Source organism: Nymphalis io, chromosome 12 (genome assembly GCF_905147045.1).
Source record: "Nymphalis io chromosome 12, ilAglIoxx1.1, whole genome shotgun sequence".
NCBI lineage: Eukaryota > Metazoa > Arthropoda > Insecta > Lepidoptera > Nymphalidae > Nymphalis > Nymphalis io.
Genome location: NC_065899.1, coordinates 9,890,555 through 9,910,429, shown reverse-complemented (window position 1 = coordinate 9,910,429; position 19,875 = coordinate 9,890,555). Strand labels below are relative to the sequence as shown.

At 33.8% G+C, this 19,875-nt stretch overlaps 2 protein-coding genes across 2 annotated transcripts; both read right to left on the bottom strand.

The window, feature by feature from the left end:
• Window positions 1-1,028: 1,028 nt before the first annotated feature.
• LOC126772518 (protein takeout-like) lies at window positions 1,029-7,939 on the bottom strand. The gene is made up of 5 exons (XM_050492916.1): window positions 7,875-7,939; window positions 4,110-4,341; window positions 3,731-3,864; window positions 2,375-2,530; window positions 1,029-1,212 (listed from the first exon to the last, which is right to left on the bottom strand). The coding sequence occupies exons 1-5, from the start codon at window positions 7,927-7,929 to the stop codon at window positions 1,061-1,063; spliced, it is 729 nt and encodes a 242-aa protein (XP_050348873.1). The 5' UTR covers window positions 7,930-7,939; the 3' UTR covers window positions 1,029-1,060.
• A 4,415-nt stretch (window positions 7,940-12,354) lies between these two features.
• On the bottom strand, window positions 12,355-19,596 carry LOC126772519 (circadian clock-controlled protein daywake-like). The gene is made up of 5 exons (XM_050492917.1): window positions 19,518-19,596; window positions 15,068-15,287; window positions 13,803-13,936; window positions 13,130-13,285; window positions 12,355-12,622 (listed from the first exon to the last, which is right to left on the bottom strand). Exons 1-5 carry the CDS (start codon window positions 19,570-19,572, stop codon window positions 12,471-12,473), a joined length of 717 nt encoding a protein of 238 aa, XP_050348874.1. The 5' UTR covers window positions 19,573-19,596; the 3' UTR covers window positions 12,355-12,470.
• Between the last annotated feature and the right edge of the window lie 279 nt (window positions 19,597-19,875).

Below are 19,875 nucleotides of genomic sequence, written 5' to 3'. Positions count from 1 at the left end.
TATAAGACAAAACTGAAGTCTTATTTTAGCATAACTGCATGGCATTTGCCGTATTTAAAGTATAATCTCTGAACGGCACATGTATATTATTTATCTATAACAATAAATAAATTTCATTACTTTTTGTTTCAAGAAATTGTATTAATTTTTTAAATATGAAGTTAGCGCCTACCACTTCCGTATAGACCTTTTGGTAACCTCCTAAGATTTTACACGTGTTCAAAAATAATAAGTATTATTTTTGAATAATAAGTATTATTTTTGAACACGTGTAAAATATTAGGAGGGGCACTGACCGTGTATGTTTTTTTATGGTGGTTGAATATATTATTGTTTATCATACATCCTCATTTTTTATATATATTAGTGACATAGAAAAAAACTTGTATGAATTATTCAACGACATCCATCGACAAGCAAATATATAATACTATAAACTTTGCTTCTTTACATTAATGAAAAAATTCTCTGTTTTCCTGAAAAACGGTTTCTCTTTCAACAATTTAAATTTTTGGTATCGATATTTTAAGGATATATTTCCCTGCGTTAACATTTTTAAGCGTGTGTCTTTGTGTGAAGTTTTAAGATAATTGTTATATGACTAGATGTTACGACAGTTTATTTTTAGGTTATGTTTAAAAGAATGTAAATTTTTTTATGCATGAATGTTATATCGATAGTCTCTTAAAAACATATAATATACATGTATATATTTTTATGTAAGATACACCAATGACTAAGCGCTCAATACAGTGTAATTTGCTTTTGCAAGTATATAAAACATTATTATTATAAATAAAAAAAAAGTTACTAATAAAATTTATTCAAGAAAATAATATAACCATCATAATATTTAAGTTAAGTCCAAACATTTAAATAATAATACTAATATTTAGTTTATTTAAATTATATTATCATATTTATGTCATAATTAAAAAACACCTTCTGATAACTATGATAGTTATTTTAAGAACAATTATATTTTTTTTATAATGATTAATTATTAAATTAAAAGTTATATATTTATTTCAGTTCCATTACTTTAATATAAAACAATCAATTATATAATAAGGATCTTCTCGAGTGGTACTTGCTTAAAGAACTTGTTCATATTCGTGACAGCTCTTTTCATTACAGCGTAGAAAACTGGATCTTGCATTAGATTAACGACTTCTCGCCAGTTTTCGTTGGCAAACTTGTGAACAATATCCGCTAGAACATATAAACGATGATAAATTAATAAAAATCTACTAGTTTGCATTTTTTATTTTTTATAATAAAGTAAGAACTTACAGCTTTCGTAAGGTCTACAGCTGTAAGTTCTTATTTTATTCTTCCGAAAATATGGCTTGTTGGTAGAAACTAGCCATAGAACACAGGGCTCTTCCATGACTGTTTTAGGACGTATTTAATAATAATTCTTATATGAGAACTAGCCAAATCAGACCTTAAGCTTCAAATTATTATCCTAAGTTATAAGAAGAAATGATATTTGAAGTTGTTATAAAATATTTTGTTGTTATAAATTATTTTCAGGACTGATCATTGAACTTGGCACCCATTTAGATCTCACTTCTTTTGTCGTTGAAGTCAACAACCAAGGCATATATCATAATATTAAACTTGGCTCATTTCACGTTTATGTTTTCGATGGGATACACAATTTACAAAAAAGGATACTAAAAATTATAATGCCTTCAAAAATAACGACAACGATAATTCGAATACTGTAAAGTATTGTCGGTACACAAAAAAGTTAAACATGCACTCCTTTGCCTAAATTATTTCGACTACAACAAAAACTTAACACATAAAAACACAACAAGGGCTATAACAATACACAAACTTATCACATTTAGAGCAAACAACATCTATGGAAAACGAACTACAGTTGCTAAATCAAAATTGACATAATATTACATTAAGTATAAACTCAAAAAATACTTGCTAAGCAGTTCAATATCATAACGAATAATACTTCAGTGATAATATTTAAAAATAATAATATTTGATATTGTATGTATGTACGCTCATACGTACAAAAATAAAATAACTTTGTTTTGCTTTATTTAATGAATGCGATTGCAAGTTTAATCAGCACCCAAACAAGCTGACAAGTTGTCAACAATAAAAATAAACATTAATATTTTGTTTGATAAATAAATAATAAATAAATTGTGAATTGGTCTTTAATTGAAATTATTAAATGTTACCTTTAATTGGCTACAATAGTTTTTAAGCTGATTTACATAACTGACTATATTAATTCTATTTTCAAAAAGGATACCTAACAACATAACATTGAGAAAAAACAATTTAATAATTTTTAGTGATTACTTAACAATAAAGTACTAAGAATAATTGTTCTACTTACATAAGTCCTTTTGTCCATTGAACATGTTTTTAAAATCAAAACGTATAGGTTCTAGAGCTTCACATTTCAATTTGAAGTTTTTTATAAGCGCATGAATTTTTTCATTTTTTCCTTTAAATGTCTTCAAATCAGATTCGACACTTATATTATATTTTCCTGTAAAAATTGTTTATTAACGAAAGAATGGAATGAAATATAACAAATCTTAGATCAAAAACTTTTAATACAAATAATCTGTGCACCATCGATTGGTACTTATTTTGGTACGCAATCATTTTATAATATTTATTATATTATGTCATAAGAAGGTGTGGAGTTTGTATTATGAAACATCCTAATAGGAGTATAAGACTGGTTTGAAAAAAGAATTGTATTCGAACGTTTATTAAAGAAAATTTAAGGCCATATGACATCACGCTATGACCTTAAGAAACGTAGCAGTAATCATAAAGATTAATCAATCTGACAAACTAGAGGTAAGAACGTAAAGATACAAAAACAAAAGACATTTGGAGTATGAGATAAATGTAAGTGTTTGTTCTAAAACTGAACGTGGGTCAACCAGTAGCAGGGCACGGTTTTTATCGTTAAACAACAGTAACAGCTTGTGAATGACTCACTGCTGGGCTAAGGCCCTTACTGGTGGTAGGGCTTTGTGCAAGCTCGCCTGGGTAGGTACCACCCACTCATCAGATATTCTACCGCAAAACAGCAATACTTGATATTGTTGTGTTCCGGTTTGAAGGGTGAGTGAGCCAGTGTAATTACAGGCACAAGGAACATAAAATCTTAGTTCCCAAGGTTGGTGGCGCATTGGCTATAAGCGATGGTTGACATTTCTTACAATGCCAATGTCTAAGGGCGTTTGGTGACCACTTACCATCAGGTGGCCCATATGCTCATCCAGTTCCTATTCTATAAAAAAAAAGGTCAATAACTATTATTATTATTTAACTCTGCCATAATTTGATGAAAATTGATGAAAATGAGATGCCAAATTTTGAACCAATTAAAGATTGATCTTAGTGATCTTATCATTTTTTGTTTAAAATATTTCTCAAAGATGGAGGTGATGGGTTTTGCACTGATCCAGCTCAGAGAAAGTGTATACTTACTTACTTAAGGATCATATCTTAGATTTAAAGTGTTATTAGCAGTGTAAGAAATACTCAGTAATATTAAAAATGTGAAAGCGTGTCGGTTTGTTTGCTACCCTTTCACATCTCTAATCGAAACATTCTCAGAGATACAGAAAAAGACTTATCTATATGTTTAACTAGAATTACTAGAAACGTTTATAAATGCCGTTAATATTTTATATTACGAATAATAAATAACATAATTTGTATTAATTACCTGCATCCAAATTGTAATCTCCATTTCCTTCCACTGGTAACACTATAAGACGACCTGAAACGTCGTACTTACCACTCATAGTAAAATGCGGACAGATTAGGTCATAGCTTAACTTTGTGAATTCTTTGTCTAATCTGGAAATTGTTTTATTATTAATTTCAACTGCGTGAAGCTGATACAAGACGTTCAAAAATGATAAAAAAATGAAAAAAATAAAAAATTTAAATGAATGAAAAATGAAACCTAGACAATAACAATGTTTATGACATTAATTTAATTCGAATTAAACTTTATCACAACAACTTTAGCAAAACAATTTCTTCAGGTCTCCAGCTATAGGATATTTATAAGAGGTTTGGTTTAGTATTTTAATACTTACCGCAAATTTACCACCTTGCAATTGCTAAATCCAATGAGGGTGCTGTTGAAGAACATATATTTCAATATAGATATATCTCCTATAATTTTATCGATGTGTAAAGGATCAATACTAGGGACCTCGAGATCTGGTATACCATTAAATATATGAGGCAGTAGAATATTTGATATTTTATTAACGCAAGCTTGCTCACTTATGTCGCATGGTGACGTAATGCTTGGCGGTAAGCTGCCTGAAATAAAATAAAACATAGAATAAAAAATTAAAAGTAAGACTTTAAATCAAATCTAGTAGGCACGTTTGAGCAATTTTAAATCTTAGTTTTACAATATTGAATTAAATTTAAAGTTACTATCGGTTCGGAATGTAATCTACATTGACAAGTCAAAGTAAAAAAATAGAAATATAATATCTTCAAATATAAAACCTGTACCTTTTTTATAACTAATGGTTAGTAACATTATTAACAGTCAAAACTTCTTAGCAAGGTTTGGTTAAAATATAAAAAAACGCATGGAAATAGAATCAGGTAGTTATAACATAGCTAATGTTACTATGTATAAATATAGTTAGTAAGCCTTGTTGATAAAAAAATAGAGTATTTCATAAGGGATATGAAGTTTCCGTCATATAATAAAATAAAAAAATATTGTTAATTTTTTCTTATATATATATATATATATATAGTTTTAGTTTTAGTTTTAATGATAATCATTATAAACTGTTTAATGAAAACAACAATTGCGTGAAAAGCTCCTAGTAAAGAATAGATCATCCTGGAAAAGTTTTATTAGTAAAACAATAAATATTATATAATTATATACTATATCTATAATAAATCAGTTTTAGAAATCTCGTCTCGAAATATAAATATATATCTTTTATATTTCGTTTTACGTTTTTTTTTAATAATACTTAATAAGATATATATTTATATAAAAAACGTTATAAAATGGACATACCAAACCGGAATTGCAAAGCTAAATTAATCTTGTAAAATGACACTTTAAACCTGCCATTCCAATGTAAACGACATGTATATACACTATTAGCTCGTAATATTTGTTATCCTATTGTAGACACAACATAAAAAAACCACACCTTGATTAGTGTGTCGGTTTTACTAAAATTTAAATATATATTTTTAACAATTTTAGACAACGGAATAGCACCCTGAATATTTTATTAATATTGTACATCAAAATATGCAAAGCTTATCCAGAAAAGAAAATGTAATTGATTTTTTTAAAGCATTTTAATTTCAATTTTTTTGTATAATAGAACCGCCTATAGTACCGCCTAGTATTAACAACTATGAATAGTCAAGTTCGTTCTTTCGAAAGTCAGCTATACATCGCGGATCGTTAATATACACCAAACTAAATATAAACTTTAAAGATCGAAAAGACATTGTGGGTGTGTCCATTGAGCGCAATATTGAATTTTCGGGTATGGAACTTGAGCCGACTACATTATCAGATTATATAATAACTTGTTTAAATGTAGGCTGGACGATGTCCTTAAACTCATTTGTACTAATCGGAAGAATGTTAGTGTTTGCTACTTTTTGAATACTCGATCTATAAGTTTATTTAAATAACATGTTTTGGTAACTTGCAAGAACATCAGCAACTTCCTCAATTTGTATAGATTATTAATAATTTTAAGTTTTTAAATTATAAAATATTGTCAAATCTAATATAAAATCACTTTGGTCAACTGGTATCAATAGGTATTTAAGGAAATAAAAAGACACGGAAGACACTTGTTGGCCAATTACTGCAAAACGCTTAATTAATTAATTAATTTTTTAAACTAACGTTATAGAAAGGTTAAGTTTATTTAATATAATTATGATAAACAAAAAAAACTTAACCAACAACGGTTTCCAATATTAAATTTAAACATTTAATATTAACATTTCATTTTTTTAAATAAAACTACACAAGTGTGCCTGTAGCCAGTTGTGCCTGTAATTTTACTTGCTCACTCACCCTTTAAACCGGAACAAAACAGTACTGACAACTGAGTATTACTATTTATGGTAGAATATGTGATGAATGAGTGGTACCTACCCAGATGGACTTGCTCTAGCACCAAATGATAGGGTTTTGTGCGAGCCACCACTTTACAAAATAACCTTTTTTAGACTAAATGGTCCCAATGTATTATATATGCTCACTTTGTAACGTAATTAAAAAGGAATTTAATAACCTATTTCGAGTATCCAAAGTAATCAAATAAAGTTTTTAGACTGGGCCACAACCGGTATTTATTTAATAATATAAATTATTTGAACTGTATAAGTTATACGTGATCCTAAATTTGTCACTTTGATATTTGATGGAGGTAGGATGGTATCCCTAAATATAGAAGAGAATATTATAAGTGAAGACTTACTAGTATAATATGTAGCGAATTAAAGAATATTTTTCAATATAGATATTAATATCACTTACTACTTCAACTAGTGAAGACCTAGGTTTTTTAAGCATTACGTTCTTGAGATTGAAGTGATTTTTTTTTTAAATTAACTCCTATGTAGTAAAATCATTTAAGTCATTAAGTTTTTAACATCATTTACAAAGACCCATTAAAACTTATTTCTTTCTACATAAATGAAAGTCTTGAAGCTTGTTATTAACGCAACCAAATCAAATGGATCTCTTGCACAAATGAGTGTACCACAGGGTTCAATTTAGGAACTTCTGCTCTTTTTAATATATGTAAACGATTTACATTTATTGATAATATTATTTGCAACATTATACTGTTTGCAGATGATACATCTGTTATTTTTAAATTTGACTAGACTTGACGAGAGATAAGCAACTATGACGTTGTAAGCAGAGCTCTGTCGCGGGTTCTAGGTTAGCTTGAGATAACTAATGTAATTCTAAATGCAAAAAATACCTATGTTATTTTCGCTCGTTAAATTTAATTCTTCTTTAGATATTTTAAACAATGTTAAGGTAGATTTTGTTGAGGCGACGGTCTTTCTAGGTATTAGTCTTGACTCCAAGCTATAGAAAGGTGCCCATTTGTGGGCCTTAGCAGGAAACTGAGAAGTGTAATTTATACGATTAAGGTAATTCGGCAACTTACAGACATAAGTACTGTTAGGCTAGTTATTTAATATAAGTTAATTTACTAGTTAATTTTAGAAATTTTCAGTCTTATGTCATACGGAATGTCATTTCGGGGTAATGCCATATTAAAATTATATTTATTCAGCAGAAAAGAGCCTTCCTAAATATTTATATTTATAATTTTAGGTCTAGGACATCAATACGTGAATTTTAAAAAAATAGGTAAATAATACACTGCTTATACGGAAGAATATACAAAAGTATTCATAAAACCTGATATACATACATACTGAATCAAAGGTATGCGGATATGTAATAAAATACCAGAAAACATCGCTTAAATTAACTTTATTATATCGCAATTAATAAAAAAATAGCATATCACGCATTAAAAAAACGATAAAGATGCTTGGACTTAGTTGGGTACCAATGCAGGACAGATCAAAAACAATAATTTTGAATAATACACTTTATAAATCTGATTCATTTTAAAAACAGCAACTACGTCATTTACAACAAATTTGTTTAGGTTTAAAGCAAATCTGATTGAAATAATTAAATTGATAAAATTAATAAAAATATTTGTATTCAAATATATTTGCAGTATCTAAGTAATTACATTTAAAAAAAAAATATTTTACGAGAAAAATAATGTAATAGTAATTCTTAGACTTACTTGATTTAACTCCATTGGAAATATAAATTATTGTGAAAACCAAAAATATAAACATTATGGCCGTCCTTCACTTACTAGTTCCAAAAATGTTATGCTCGAAATGACTTAAGTGCTACTTTTATAAACGTTTCAATTCGCAATAATATGATAATAATATAATAATCAAACTGGTTCCGTATCTTAATCAATAATATCTAAGTATAATATATTGAATAAACTGTCGTCACTAAATTATATGGCCTTGTTTTTTTTTCAATTTTATGTTTTTGTTTAGTACAATTAGGATAATAATAGTTTGAAACATATGCTTGTGCTAATATGTTGTAAAAAAATGCAGTAAATTGCGTTACATGACGCACCTGATTTGTTTCTAAATCATTGGACACGTGTATAATTTTGATATACCCGTTTTTATACTCCGTCTAACCATTTATAGTGTGACAAGGATATCGTGGCAATCTAATGGTATTGTTGAGGGCTACGGGCTTAAGGGATTATAAGAATCAAAAATAAATTTTATTATTTATACTAACCAAAAATTTTATAATTATAATCTCATAACTTATCGCAGAGATATTGCAGATCTATGTTTTTACATAAAATTATAACGGGAGATGTACTAAAATGTTAAAGCACAATAAGCTTTAAGTACTGCATAATCTATAAGACAGCTGAAATGGTCAACATACGTACTAGCGAGAAGTAAAAGTCACAAGCACTGTACGGGAGGGACCGCGGATTTTACATTGACAGATTCCGCAGCCTTTCCAATGCAGACACTATTCAGCTATTCAGTCATTTTTTTATTAAATTTGCATAATGCGTTCTAATCTTAAAAAAGCTTATAATTTAGCCAACAATGGTCACTGACCGTACAAGTTTTTTATACGTTGATAAAATATATGTATGATTTTTTATAATACCAACGCAACTTGAAGTATTATTTGTAAATATTTTAATATTAAAATTACTTAATAGATTTTTACGACACACAGAGCTTTATTACGGATATAATGAAAACACTATAATTTAAAACACGGTGTGTTTTCAAAAACAGGAATAATCATAACCATGTATTAGGCATTCTGAGTTCTTTCTGTACATTTGACAAAGTGTGTGAAAATATCATGATCTTAAGCAGTTGACATGTGAAAGCATAACAAATAAACAAACTGACTTTTGCATTGATAATATTAGTAAGGTGTGTGTTTCTATGTAGGATGCTTATGACACAATCACGTTCATACATACATAATGTTGTATTTGTATATCGTTTATATAAATATAATATTTGTCTTATTATAATTGAGTAAAGGTTAACATTAACAAATAAATGGATTAACAAGTGGAATATGACATTTAATTATTATTAATTATTAACTGCCTCAATGGTATAATGCCTATAATACCGCAGTTATAATGGCACAGATCCCGAGGTCCTTGGTTTAAAGCCCGCGTCGAGTTTATAAAATGTTAATGTTGGGTTTTCTGTCGAAGATTCTCAGTATAAACCCGGAGTCTAGAAGCTCCCGTTCCTCGTAAAGCACGTAAATCCGTTGATTTGTGTTTGCATCTGTGTTTGCGCACACTTATGCACTATAACATGTCTTACCTAGCTGGCTAAGCTCACATGAGGCAGTTGTGGCTGAAAAAAAAATTAGAATTTCATTTACGTTGAACTATGCGAGTTAATTGTCAAACTATAAGCCCAAACTTAAAATGTCATACTATTTCCGCATAACATGTTTTGTGCTGAATTTTGCCTCGTTGGTTTTGTAGCTAGATATAAGGCCGCAGACCGGAGGTCCTTGGTCATTTCCCAGGTCGGGCCAATTAAAGTTGTTGGGTTTTTCTGTCTAAAATTCTCAGTAGTAGCCCGGAGTCTGGAAGTTGGAACTGTATACACTACATGCTTCGGAAAGCAGCATCTTCATCATCTTTCTGGTCGTGTCGGATTGCCATCTCTTAGGATTATGAGAATTAGGGGAGAGAGAGTGCACCTGTATCTGCGCACACCCTTGTGTACTATAATATGTCCTGCGCAGTTAGCTAATCTCACTTGAGACTGGTCGCCATGGCTGAAATTGGTCTGGAGGACTTTATTTGTGCTGAACGATGACTAACTAGAATTCAAGAGATTAATTAAAATAAAATGTTTAAATGGATAATGATCTATGCGCAGTTTAAAAATAGCCTTGAATTTTACAAGTATTTAGGAAGAAATTAATTTAGTTCTAGCCGTCAATTATATTATTTACATAAAGTTTTTCTATGTATATTTTTATCATCATTTGACTTCAACGATACCAAGCTAGGGTAAATATATAATTAAGCAAATAGAGTATATATTTCCTTGGTGGAAGGGCTTTGTGAGAGCCCAATTGGGTACTACCCACTTATGTTCTACCACAAAATAGTACAATTTATATTCATATAGGACGTCTTCAAGACGCTCGATTGGAACGGACGCGGCATTAATATAAATGGCCAACACATTACACATCTGCGATTTGCCGACGACATTGTCATCATGGCGGAGACTCTGCAGGATTTGGAAGAGATGCTAAACAGCCTGAGCGGTTCTCCAAGACAAGTAGGTCTCGGGATGAACATTGAAAAGACCAAAATTATGGCAAACCGTCATGTATCCCCGAGACCAGTGGTCGTAAATGGCTCTCCACTTGAAGTTGTGCAGGAATATATCTACCTGGGCCAAACTATACAACTTGGCCGGCACAACTTTGAGAAGGAGGCTAAAAGAAGAATACGTTTGGGCTGGGCGGCATTCGGGAGGTTACGTCATATTTTTGAATCGTCGATCCCACAGTCGCTTAAGACCAGGGTCTTCAATCAGTGCGTCCTACCTGTAATGACTTACGGTGCCGAAACGTGGACACTTACCGTAGGACTGGTCCACCAATTTAGGGTCGCTCAGCGAGCAATGGAACGCGCGATGCTTGGGGTTTCTCTGGCAGATAGAATCCGAAATGAGGACATTCGCCAGAGAACTAAAGTCACCGACATCGCGCTTAGAATTAGCTCGCTGAAGTGGAAGTGGGCTGGTCATGTCTCCAGGCGCATTGATGGCCGATGGAGCCGACACGTGTTGGAGTGGAGACCACGCTTAGGCAAACGTAGTGTAGGACGCCCTGTGACAAGATGGGCCGACGATTTAAAAAAGGTGGTAGGTTCGGGATGGATGCGGACTGCCCAAGATCGGGATGGTTGGCGTTCTATGGGGGAGGCTTTCGTCCAGCAGTGGACGGCAAAAGGCTGAAAAAAAAAAAAATATTCATATGTTCCGGTTTGAAAAGTGAGTGAGTCAGTGTAACTACAGGCACAAGATACATTTCTTCTTAGTTCTCAAGATAGGTAGGTGGTGCATTGACGATATTTCAAATGGTGACCATTTACCACCTAGTGACCCATTTATCCTTTCTATTTTATAAAAAAAGTATATTTATTTTTTGAAGGTAATAGCTTAGAATAACATTTGAAAATAAAGTATTATTTAATTGCCGTGCATTTTTTTCTAAACATATTTATTGTTGCTTCTATTAACATTTAACAACTGTTTGTTCACTAGTGAATACCTTAACAGTCTATTTCTAAATTTAAGGATGTAAATAGTTCAATTTTTTAATATTCAAAAGTAATTTTTGTTCACGCAAAAATAGCCTTACCTTTTTTAAGTAAACAGTTAAAACAATCTTCAAAGTAAATATAAAAATTAACTTGTTTCACATACTTTAGTGCCCCTAGCTAGAAAGTGTGTAATATGCACTAATTCTTGTACAGTACATGCCCTGATAAGAATATAATGAAAGAAATATATATAAATGAGTGAAATTTATCTACATATTTTATTCAAACAAGAGACCTTTACTGTTTTTAGGTATGCCCGCATAGCTTTTTGAGTGGTACGATTTTGATCCGTCCAAATTTGAAAAAAAAAACATTCTTAACTGTAAAAAATCATCCGATTTAGATGGTTCTTGTTTTATTTTCTTAGGTATTCCTCGTACTAAAGGACGTTGATAGGCCACTGTTATACATATAATAATAAAATAACAATTTAAAGTTGTTTATGTAATAAATACAATGGTTGAATTATTTTAATTAATTTGTTTATTATAAATAAAAATATAAATAAATTATATGTATCGTCGATAGGGGCCTCTGGCCTATAAATGACTTTGTCATAGTAAAAAAATATAATATAATATCTTTCATTTTCATAAATATATTTGACGAAAGCTGTGTATGATACAGACAAAAGTAAATGGTAAGAATTTTTTTCGACTCGATTATTGTCACTAGACGACGCCGTTTTCATTCCATAAAAATTGCACTTAACGTCAACTTCTTAAAAATCGATCGATTCGGCTATGTTCTTTTACTAACAGTCCCTATGTAATTATTATAAACTCAAAACACAAATCTAACAGTAACACATATGCAATTTAGGATTATAGGCATAATAAAACTTTGTATCACTTTCATAAAACATAGGTATAATATTTTTATTGTATTATTCTTAATTTAAATATAGGTAACCTCTACCATTTACCGGAACCTTTTACTGAAATTATTGTCTTAATTTAGTATAATATCTTCGACCGCAACACTTTTTAGGTACTTGTTGACATTGCTAGTGACTTTCTTCATGCAAGTGTTCCATGTTGGTTCTTGAACTAGCTCGGCTACTTCGAACCAGTTTTCATGGGCAAACTTGTGTACTGCATCCGCTATAAGAAACAAGACAATAATATCTGCATTATAGGAAATATTAGATTTTATTTAATATTTTTGGAAACTATGGTAAATGTGTTTGGTAAAGTGTTTGGTTAAGGGAATAGCCAATGTTTGTAAAAGAATTGCATTCGTACAATGCAACGCAAGTTCTTATTATTAAGCTATCTATATATAAAATGATCGACGTAATTTTTTATTAAACGATCGTATAATATGTGGCAGTTGAATACATATGGTGTTTTTTAATACCTATTTCTCTATTTTATAATTCTAATTTTGTAAGACTTATTAATTTATATAATTTACATGTAGGAGGTCTACATAAAATTAATCACGTATTTTATTGTCTACATGTAGTTCGAGTAGGCTACTATACTATGTGTGTTCAAGAATTTTCAAAACCATATCTTAATATCAATTTTTTTTTGAGGTTACGCTGTAATTGTTATTTTCTTGGTGTGTAATAAAGTATATAATTATTATTATATGATAATACTTACACAAATCCTTTTGTCCATTAAACAAATTTTTAAAGTCGTATTTTATAGGAGACAGCGCCTTAGATTTTAGTTTGAAGTTTTTAATAAATAAATGAGTTTTTCCATTATTACCTTGAACTTTTTTCAGTTCAGAATCAACGTGTATTGAATATTTTCCTGTAATCATAATTATAGTAATACTTAAAAAGGCGAATTCAGATTGGTCTACTTTCCTACCATTAGGCTAATTTTAAATTTCGAATCAGGCCATTGCAAGTTATCATTTTCAAGTAAGTCTCAGTAGAAGCGTGGAGATTGAAAATTGTCACTGTTATACACCTGTTCCTTGAAATGTACGTAAAACTGGCGCCTGATCCAATTGTGGTGGTTGGTCGTCCTATTGAATTATAAGAGTATGGATTTCGTTTGCACATATTTTTTGCACTATAACACATTCTGCGCAGTTGGGTAGTCTTTGAGATTGCGATACATTCATCTTAAGTAACTCGTACAAGCTTCAAAGTTTTCACATTAATTTTGACGGAATTAGACACGTATTCATCAAAGTAGTCAGTAGGAGTTTTTAGGTTCACTGACAATTGTTTACAATAAATTATACATGTAATATACGTAAATAGTTACTACTGTTATATTATTGTAAACTAACAATTATAATTTTTGAATTATTATTCACCTGTTATCAATTCAAAATCACCATTTCCTTCAACTGGTAAAACTACAAGACGTCCGCTTACTTCATATTTACCCTTCATATGAATCTTAGGGCAGATTAGGTCGTAGTGTATTGTGGTGATGTCCTCATTCAATCTGAAAAGTAATTGAATATTTCTTAGAAGGTTTTATTCTCCTTACAATACAATTTCATTATATTATTGATTGTTTTATTTTTCTGCTCGTGTTCGATTGCCGCCTCATCGGCTTGTGCGTATTCTTGTGCACTATAAAATCTCCTGCGCAGTTGACTTATCTCCAATTTATTGGTATTTACTTACCATTCCTCTCTCTCTTCGGTCTAATGTCTATGGGCGAGTAAATGGTCACCCATTTACTATCAGATATGCCATTTTTTCTGTGCACTATCTATTTTATATATATAAAAAAATTATAAAATATATTGAAAAAATAATTTTGTATGTAAAACTTTTTTTCTAATATAAATATCATGTTTTGCCTCAATGCTTTTGTACTTTTCAACGTTCTTGTTCTTTTCCGACTTCAAAATATTAGGAGATCATAATAATTATACATTATATAAATCTTCCAATTACAATAACGAATTTACTGAACGGGTTCATATAATGTTTTCTTAGAATTGAACGTTTAACTAGACATTTCAAAAGTGATAACAAGACACCTCTTTTTTTTTTTTTTGCATAGAATAGGAAGGTGGACGAGCATATGGGCCACCTGATGGTAAGTGGTCACCAAACGCCCTTAGACATTGGCATTGTAAGAAATGTCAACCATCGCTTATAGCCAATGCGCCACCAACCTTGGGAACTAAGATTTTATGTCCCTTGTGCCTGTAATTACACTGGCTCACTCACCCTTCAAACCGGAACACAACAATATCAAGTATTGCTGTTTTGCGGTAGAATATCTGATGAGTGGGTGGTACCTACCCAAACGAGCTTGCACAAAGCCCTACCACCAGTAAACTTAAATAAAGTGACGATATACACAAGGAGGCTGGCAGCAGATGAAGATTGAGAGCTGAAGATCGAGCTCAGTGGCGTGCCATTGGACAGGCCAGTCCAGCAGTGGACGATAAAAGGATGATGATGATGATGATGACTTAAATAAAGTACATTTATTTTAATTTCAAATGAGTTCATTAAAAGCAAATATCATATAAAACTATTACAATGTTGATTTTCATTCAAGTACATTTGAATATTTTTAACAAAAAGCTGGTAAGTATACTCAAGGTAAACTTACTTGAAATTTGAAATTTCACAGTTTTTAAATCCAGTTATTGTAGTGTTGAAGAATTTATATTTAATTATGGATAAGTTTCCGTCTATTTCCTCTACGAAAATAGGATCAGAGGACTCAACTCCGAGTCCTGGGATTCCAGCAATGACTTTTGGTATTACTCCTTTCACGGATTTATCAACACAAGCAATGTCGCTGATTTTACATGGTGTTATTAAACTATCTGAAAAGAGAAGGAGATAATAGATCAATGTATCCCTTTTCTCATTTGTTTGTCAAACATTTTTTTTTGGTAGATATTGGGTATGATAATATCCCAAGGGATAGCATTTAACCTGCGACTTCCATATCGCCTGGCCGCCCCTATGTCTGGTGAAAAGAACTGAATTTTAAATAAAACAATACAATCTAGTATTTTTAATCTAACCATTGGTAAGTGGTGTATGTGTATTATTATTATTATCTCGCAGATTACGAGTAAACATGATGATATTCATTCCAAAGTCTGAAGTATACGTCAAATTTCCAATTTCCAAAGAAAAAATATATACGTTTTCATTATTAAAGTAAAGCCTGTAAATGTCTCACTGCTGAGTTAAAGCCTCATCTACTTTTGAGGAGAAGATTTGAGCTTATTCCAACACGATGCTCCAATGCGTGTTGTTAGATACATATGTGGCAGATTTTCGTCCGACATCGTTCACTCATAATGTTTCTTTTACAGTACGGGATAAGTTATAAATATTTGTAAAAATTATTACTTATGTTTATTTTTTGTTAAATCCACCATGATGAGTTCACTTACCCCAAATGCGTTTACTTGCCCCATAGGAATGCACACTTTACGGGTCAAGTGTACGCATTCTGACTTTCAATGATTGGCTATGACTGACTCTAAACTAGTGTACTTTCTGATTTTATTTTTTTTCCAAATTAAAGTCCAATAAACACTATTCGAAATAAAAAATTTGTTTCCTTAATCCCACTGTTCTAATGCATACTGAAGCTTCTAAGGTAAAAAACGCGCACACTTGACCCGAACAACCCTCTTGCTAATAATAAAACATATTTTTATCACAATAATTTCAATCAACAGCCAATCGTTGTCCACTGCTGAACATAGGCCTCTCCCAAGGTGCGCCAAAGCTCCCTGTCCTCCGCCTTCCGCATCCAGTTGGTGCCCGCCACCTTCTTAAGGTCGTCGGTCCACCTGGCTGGAGGGCGCCCTACGCTGCGCTTGCCGATTCGCGGTCTCCACTCTAGGACTCGTCTGCTCCAACGGCCATCGGTCCTACGACATACGTGACCAGCCCACTGCCACTTCAGCCTGCTAATTTTGCAAGCTATGTCGGTGACTCCGGTTCTTTTCCGGATAATCTCATTTCTGATCTTATCCTTCAAAGATACTCCGAGCATAGCTCGCTCCATAGCACGCTGAGCGACTTTGAATTTGTGGACTAGTCCCGCAGTTAGTGTCCACGTTTCGGCACCGTATGTCATGGCAGGTAAGACGCATTGGTTGAAGACTTTCGTCTTCAAACATTGCGGTATAGACGACTTGAGGACTTGACGAAGGTTGCCAAATGCTGCCCATCCCAAGCGAATTCTTCGATCGGCTTCCTTCTCGAAGTTGTTCCTACCGATTTGTATAATCTGTCCTAGGTAGGTATATTCACTAACAACTTCGAGAGGTTTGCCCTCGACGTATATCGGTCCCGGCACGACATGCCTATTGAACATGACCTTGGTCTTGTCCAAGTTCATGCCGAGACCGACACACCGGGAAGACTCGCCTAGGCTACGCAGCATTTCGGTGAGTTGTTCCAGCGACTCTGCTATGATGACGATATCGTCGGCAAATCGAAGGTGTGAGATGTACTCGCCGTTTACATTGACTCCATACCTAGTCCAATCCAGCGTTTTGAAAACGTCTTCCAACGCGTTGGTGAACAGTTTCGGGGATATTACATCCCCCTGTCTCACCCCTCTGCGCAATTGGATCGCCTTCGTCTTACAGTCCTGGATGTGGACAGTCATTGTAGCGGCGTTGTACAGACATCTCAGTACCTCGATATATCTCCAATCGATATGACATCTCTGCAATGAGTCGAGCACTGCCCAGGTTTCGATGGAGTCGAAGGCTTTCTCGTAGTCCACAAATGCCATACACAGCGGCTGATTGTACTCTTCGGTCTTCTGCACAATCTGCCGAACAGTATGGATGTGGTCCACGGTGCTGTAGCCTGATCGAAAGCCGGCTTGCTCTGGGGGCTGGAACTCGTCAAGTCGTCTGGCGAGACGGTTCGTGACGACTCTTGAGAACAGCTTATACACGTGACTCAGGAGGGAGATTGGTCTGTAGTTTTTCAAGAGGGTTTTATCACCTTTCTTGAAAAACAGTACCACCTCACTCCCGCTCCACGTTTCCGGGGTCTTGCCATGTTGGATGACGGAATTAAAGAGGCTTGCTAGCTCTTTCAGGACCGGAGTCCCGCCTGCCTTAAGCAACTCTGTTGTGATTCCGTCATCTCCCGGAGATTTGTTGTTTTTAAGCTGTTCTAGAGCCGCCCTAATCTCTCCTTGGTCAACGACCGGGAGCTCCTCGGAGTAATGGCGCATAAGAGGGGCGCGCTGGTCATCAATACTGATTCCCATGGGTTTATCCGATCTTGAAGAGAACAACTGCCCATAAAACCTCTCTACTTCTCCGATAATCTCAGGCCTAGAGGTAACGACCCCACCATTTTCAGTTTTAAGTTTTGTCAGACGCGGCCTCCCAAACTTGCGAGCGAACACTTTCGATCCCCGATTTTGCTCAATCGCAGCCTTGATGGCACGGGTATTGGAGCGTCGGAGATCGCGTCGCGTCAGCGTTTTTATTGTTCGGTTTAAGGCCTTATCTGACAAAAACGATGGTAGTTCTCGTCGTTTTCTCATGAGCTCGAGTGTCTCAGCAGAGAGTTTTGGTGCGTTGTCTCTTCTCTGTGGCGGAAAACACTTGCGGGATGTGTTTTGCAGTATTTTGACCAGCGTGTCGGTTCTCTCATCAATGCTGCTTATGGTTTCCAACGCGGTGAATTGATTTTGAAGTTCCATTTGGAACTTTTCGGAGCCTTGAGCAGCTTGGAGCATGGTAGGTCGGAGAGTAGACCTCATCATTCTCGATCTTTCGGCTTTTAAGTTGATATTTAGAGTGCCTCGAACCAAGCGGTGATCACTTCCGGTATTAAACCTGTTGATCACTGAAACATCTCTAAATATGTGCCTTTTATTCGAGATGATAAAGTCTATCTCGTTCCTTGTCACGTTATCGGGGCTTCGCCAGGTCCACCTCCTCTGAGGCTTCTTTTGAAAGAAAGAATTCATCAAAAAAAGCCCCTGCGCTTCGAGGAAGTTTACCAGCATTTGCTCCCTGTGATTTCTGCAGCCCAAGCCGTAAGGTCCGACTTTCGATTCACCGCTATCTTGTACTCCCACTTTAGCATTAAAGTCTCCCATAACAACATTGTAGTGGGCCCTCGAGGTGTCGTTGAGGGCCTTTGCGATGTCCTCGTACATCGCTTCGACCACATCATCAGAGTATGTCGAAGTTGGCGCATATACCTGTACAACCTTCAGGGAGTACCTGTCGGAAAGTTTTAGGACAAGGTACGCTACCCGGTTCGACACACTACTGATTTCCACAATGCTGCTAATGAGATCCTTTTTGACTAGAAAACCGACACCACCCTGGGAGAGGTTATCACCTTCGCGGAAGTAGAGTAAGTTACCGGACTCTAGAGTTATCGTGTCCTCCCCCTGTCTTCGGACTTCAGATAACCCCAGTATATGCCAGTTTATATGACTTAACTCTACTTCTAATTCGGCGAGGTGATGGTCCAGCCTCATCGAGCGTCCATTATACGTTGCCATTTTCAGTCGTTTTATACGGTAGCCTGCCGTGAACCGGTGATTCTTAGCACCCCCTGCCCTGCCGATACCGCGACCGCTACCTTGGTCGGGCCTAGCGGGCTTGCCGGTAACTGGGGGCCTTTTTTTGGGCGCATCTGCCATTTAGGGAGGTGGTTTGCCCATACTCGCCGCGCTGGGCAGGCGTGTTGGCGAGCGCAGTAGGGGGTAAGATGTTTATGGGAGGGGGGACGCTGCTGCCCATCCCCCCTTTTCCCCGTCCCTCAGTCGCCTCTTACGACACCCACGGGATGAGATTGGGGGAGTACTATTCTAAGCCGGTACTCCACGGCGGCACAATAATTTATGTATTCACAAATTCTTAATAGTTACATTATTGTAATCAAATCTTATTGGTTACTTGAATTACCAAAAGTTATCGCATCTAAGGAAAACAAATATTTTTAACCGTTGGACAAGAAAAAGCATCAAATATGTACGCGTATTCAACAAGAATATTCATCAATATAATTATTAATTAATTTATTATAATACATAAACTCACTTGTTAAGACTCCGCTTACAAAACAAACAAACGTTATTAACACTGATAGAAACATGTTTTTAGTCCGTCTCGTACCAATTGAAATAATATTCTGTTGTAAGAAATCTACGCATACGTTTTTTATAAGCACGATATGTTGGAAAACGTTTAAAATAAATAGCTTCGACGGAAGCCACGTAACAAAATATGAGATAATAATTTAAAAACAATATCTTGCCTAAATCAATTTATCGTTCCTACAGTGGGGTTTTCGTTTCCCAAAAAATATTTATAAGCTTCTGAATTTTGTTTTCATTTATCATGGATTTCAATTGATAATTTATTATAAAGCAAACAATAAAGCATTATCTGTATCTAC

Excerpts from the sequence above, each read along its gene's own strand:
- LOC126772518 (XM_050492916.1), bottom strand. The coding sequence starts at position 7,929 with ATGTTTATATTTTTGGTTTTCACAATAATTTATATTTCCAATGGAGTT. Across the intron at positions 4,342-7,874 it reads TTCCAATGGAGTTAAATCAA|GCAGCTTACCGCCAAGCATT; the intron begins GTAAGTCTAAGA and ends ATTTTATTTCAG. Across the intron at positions 2,531-3,730 it reads AGATTACAATTTGGATGCAG|GAAAATATAATATAAGTGTC; the intron begins GTAATTAATACA and ends CAATTTTTACAG.
- LOC126772519 (XM_050492917.1), bottom strand. The coding sequence starts at position 19,572 with ATGTTTCTATCAGTGTTAATAACGTTTGTTTGTTTTGTAAGCGGAGTC. Across the intron at positions 13,937-15,067 it reads TGTGAAATTTCAAATTTCAA|ATTGAATGAGGACATCACCA; the intron begins GTAAGTTTACCT and ends ATTACTTTTCAG. Across the intron at positions 12,623-13,129 it reads TAATGGACAAAAGGATTTGT|CGGATGCAGTACACAAGTTT; the intron begins GTAAGTATTATC and ends TGTTTCTTATAG.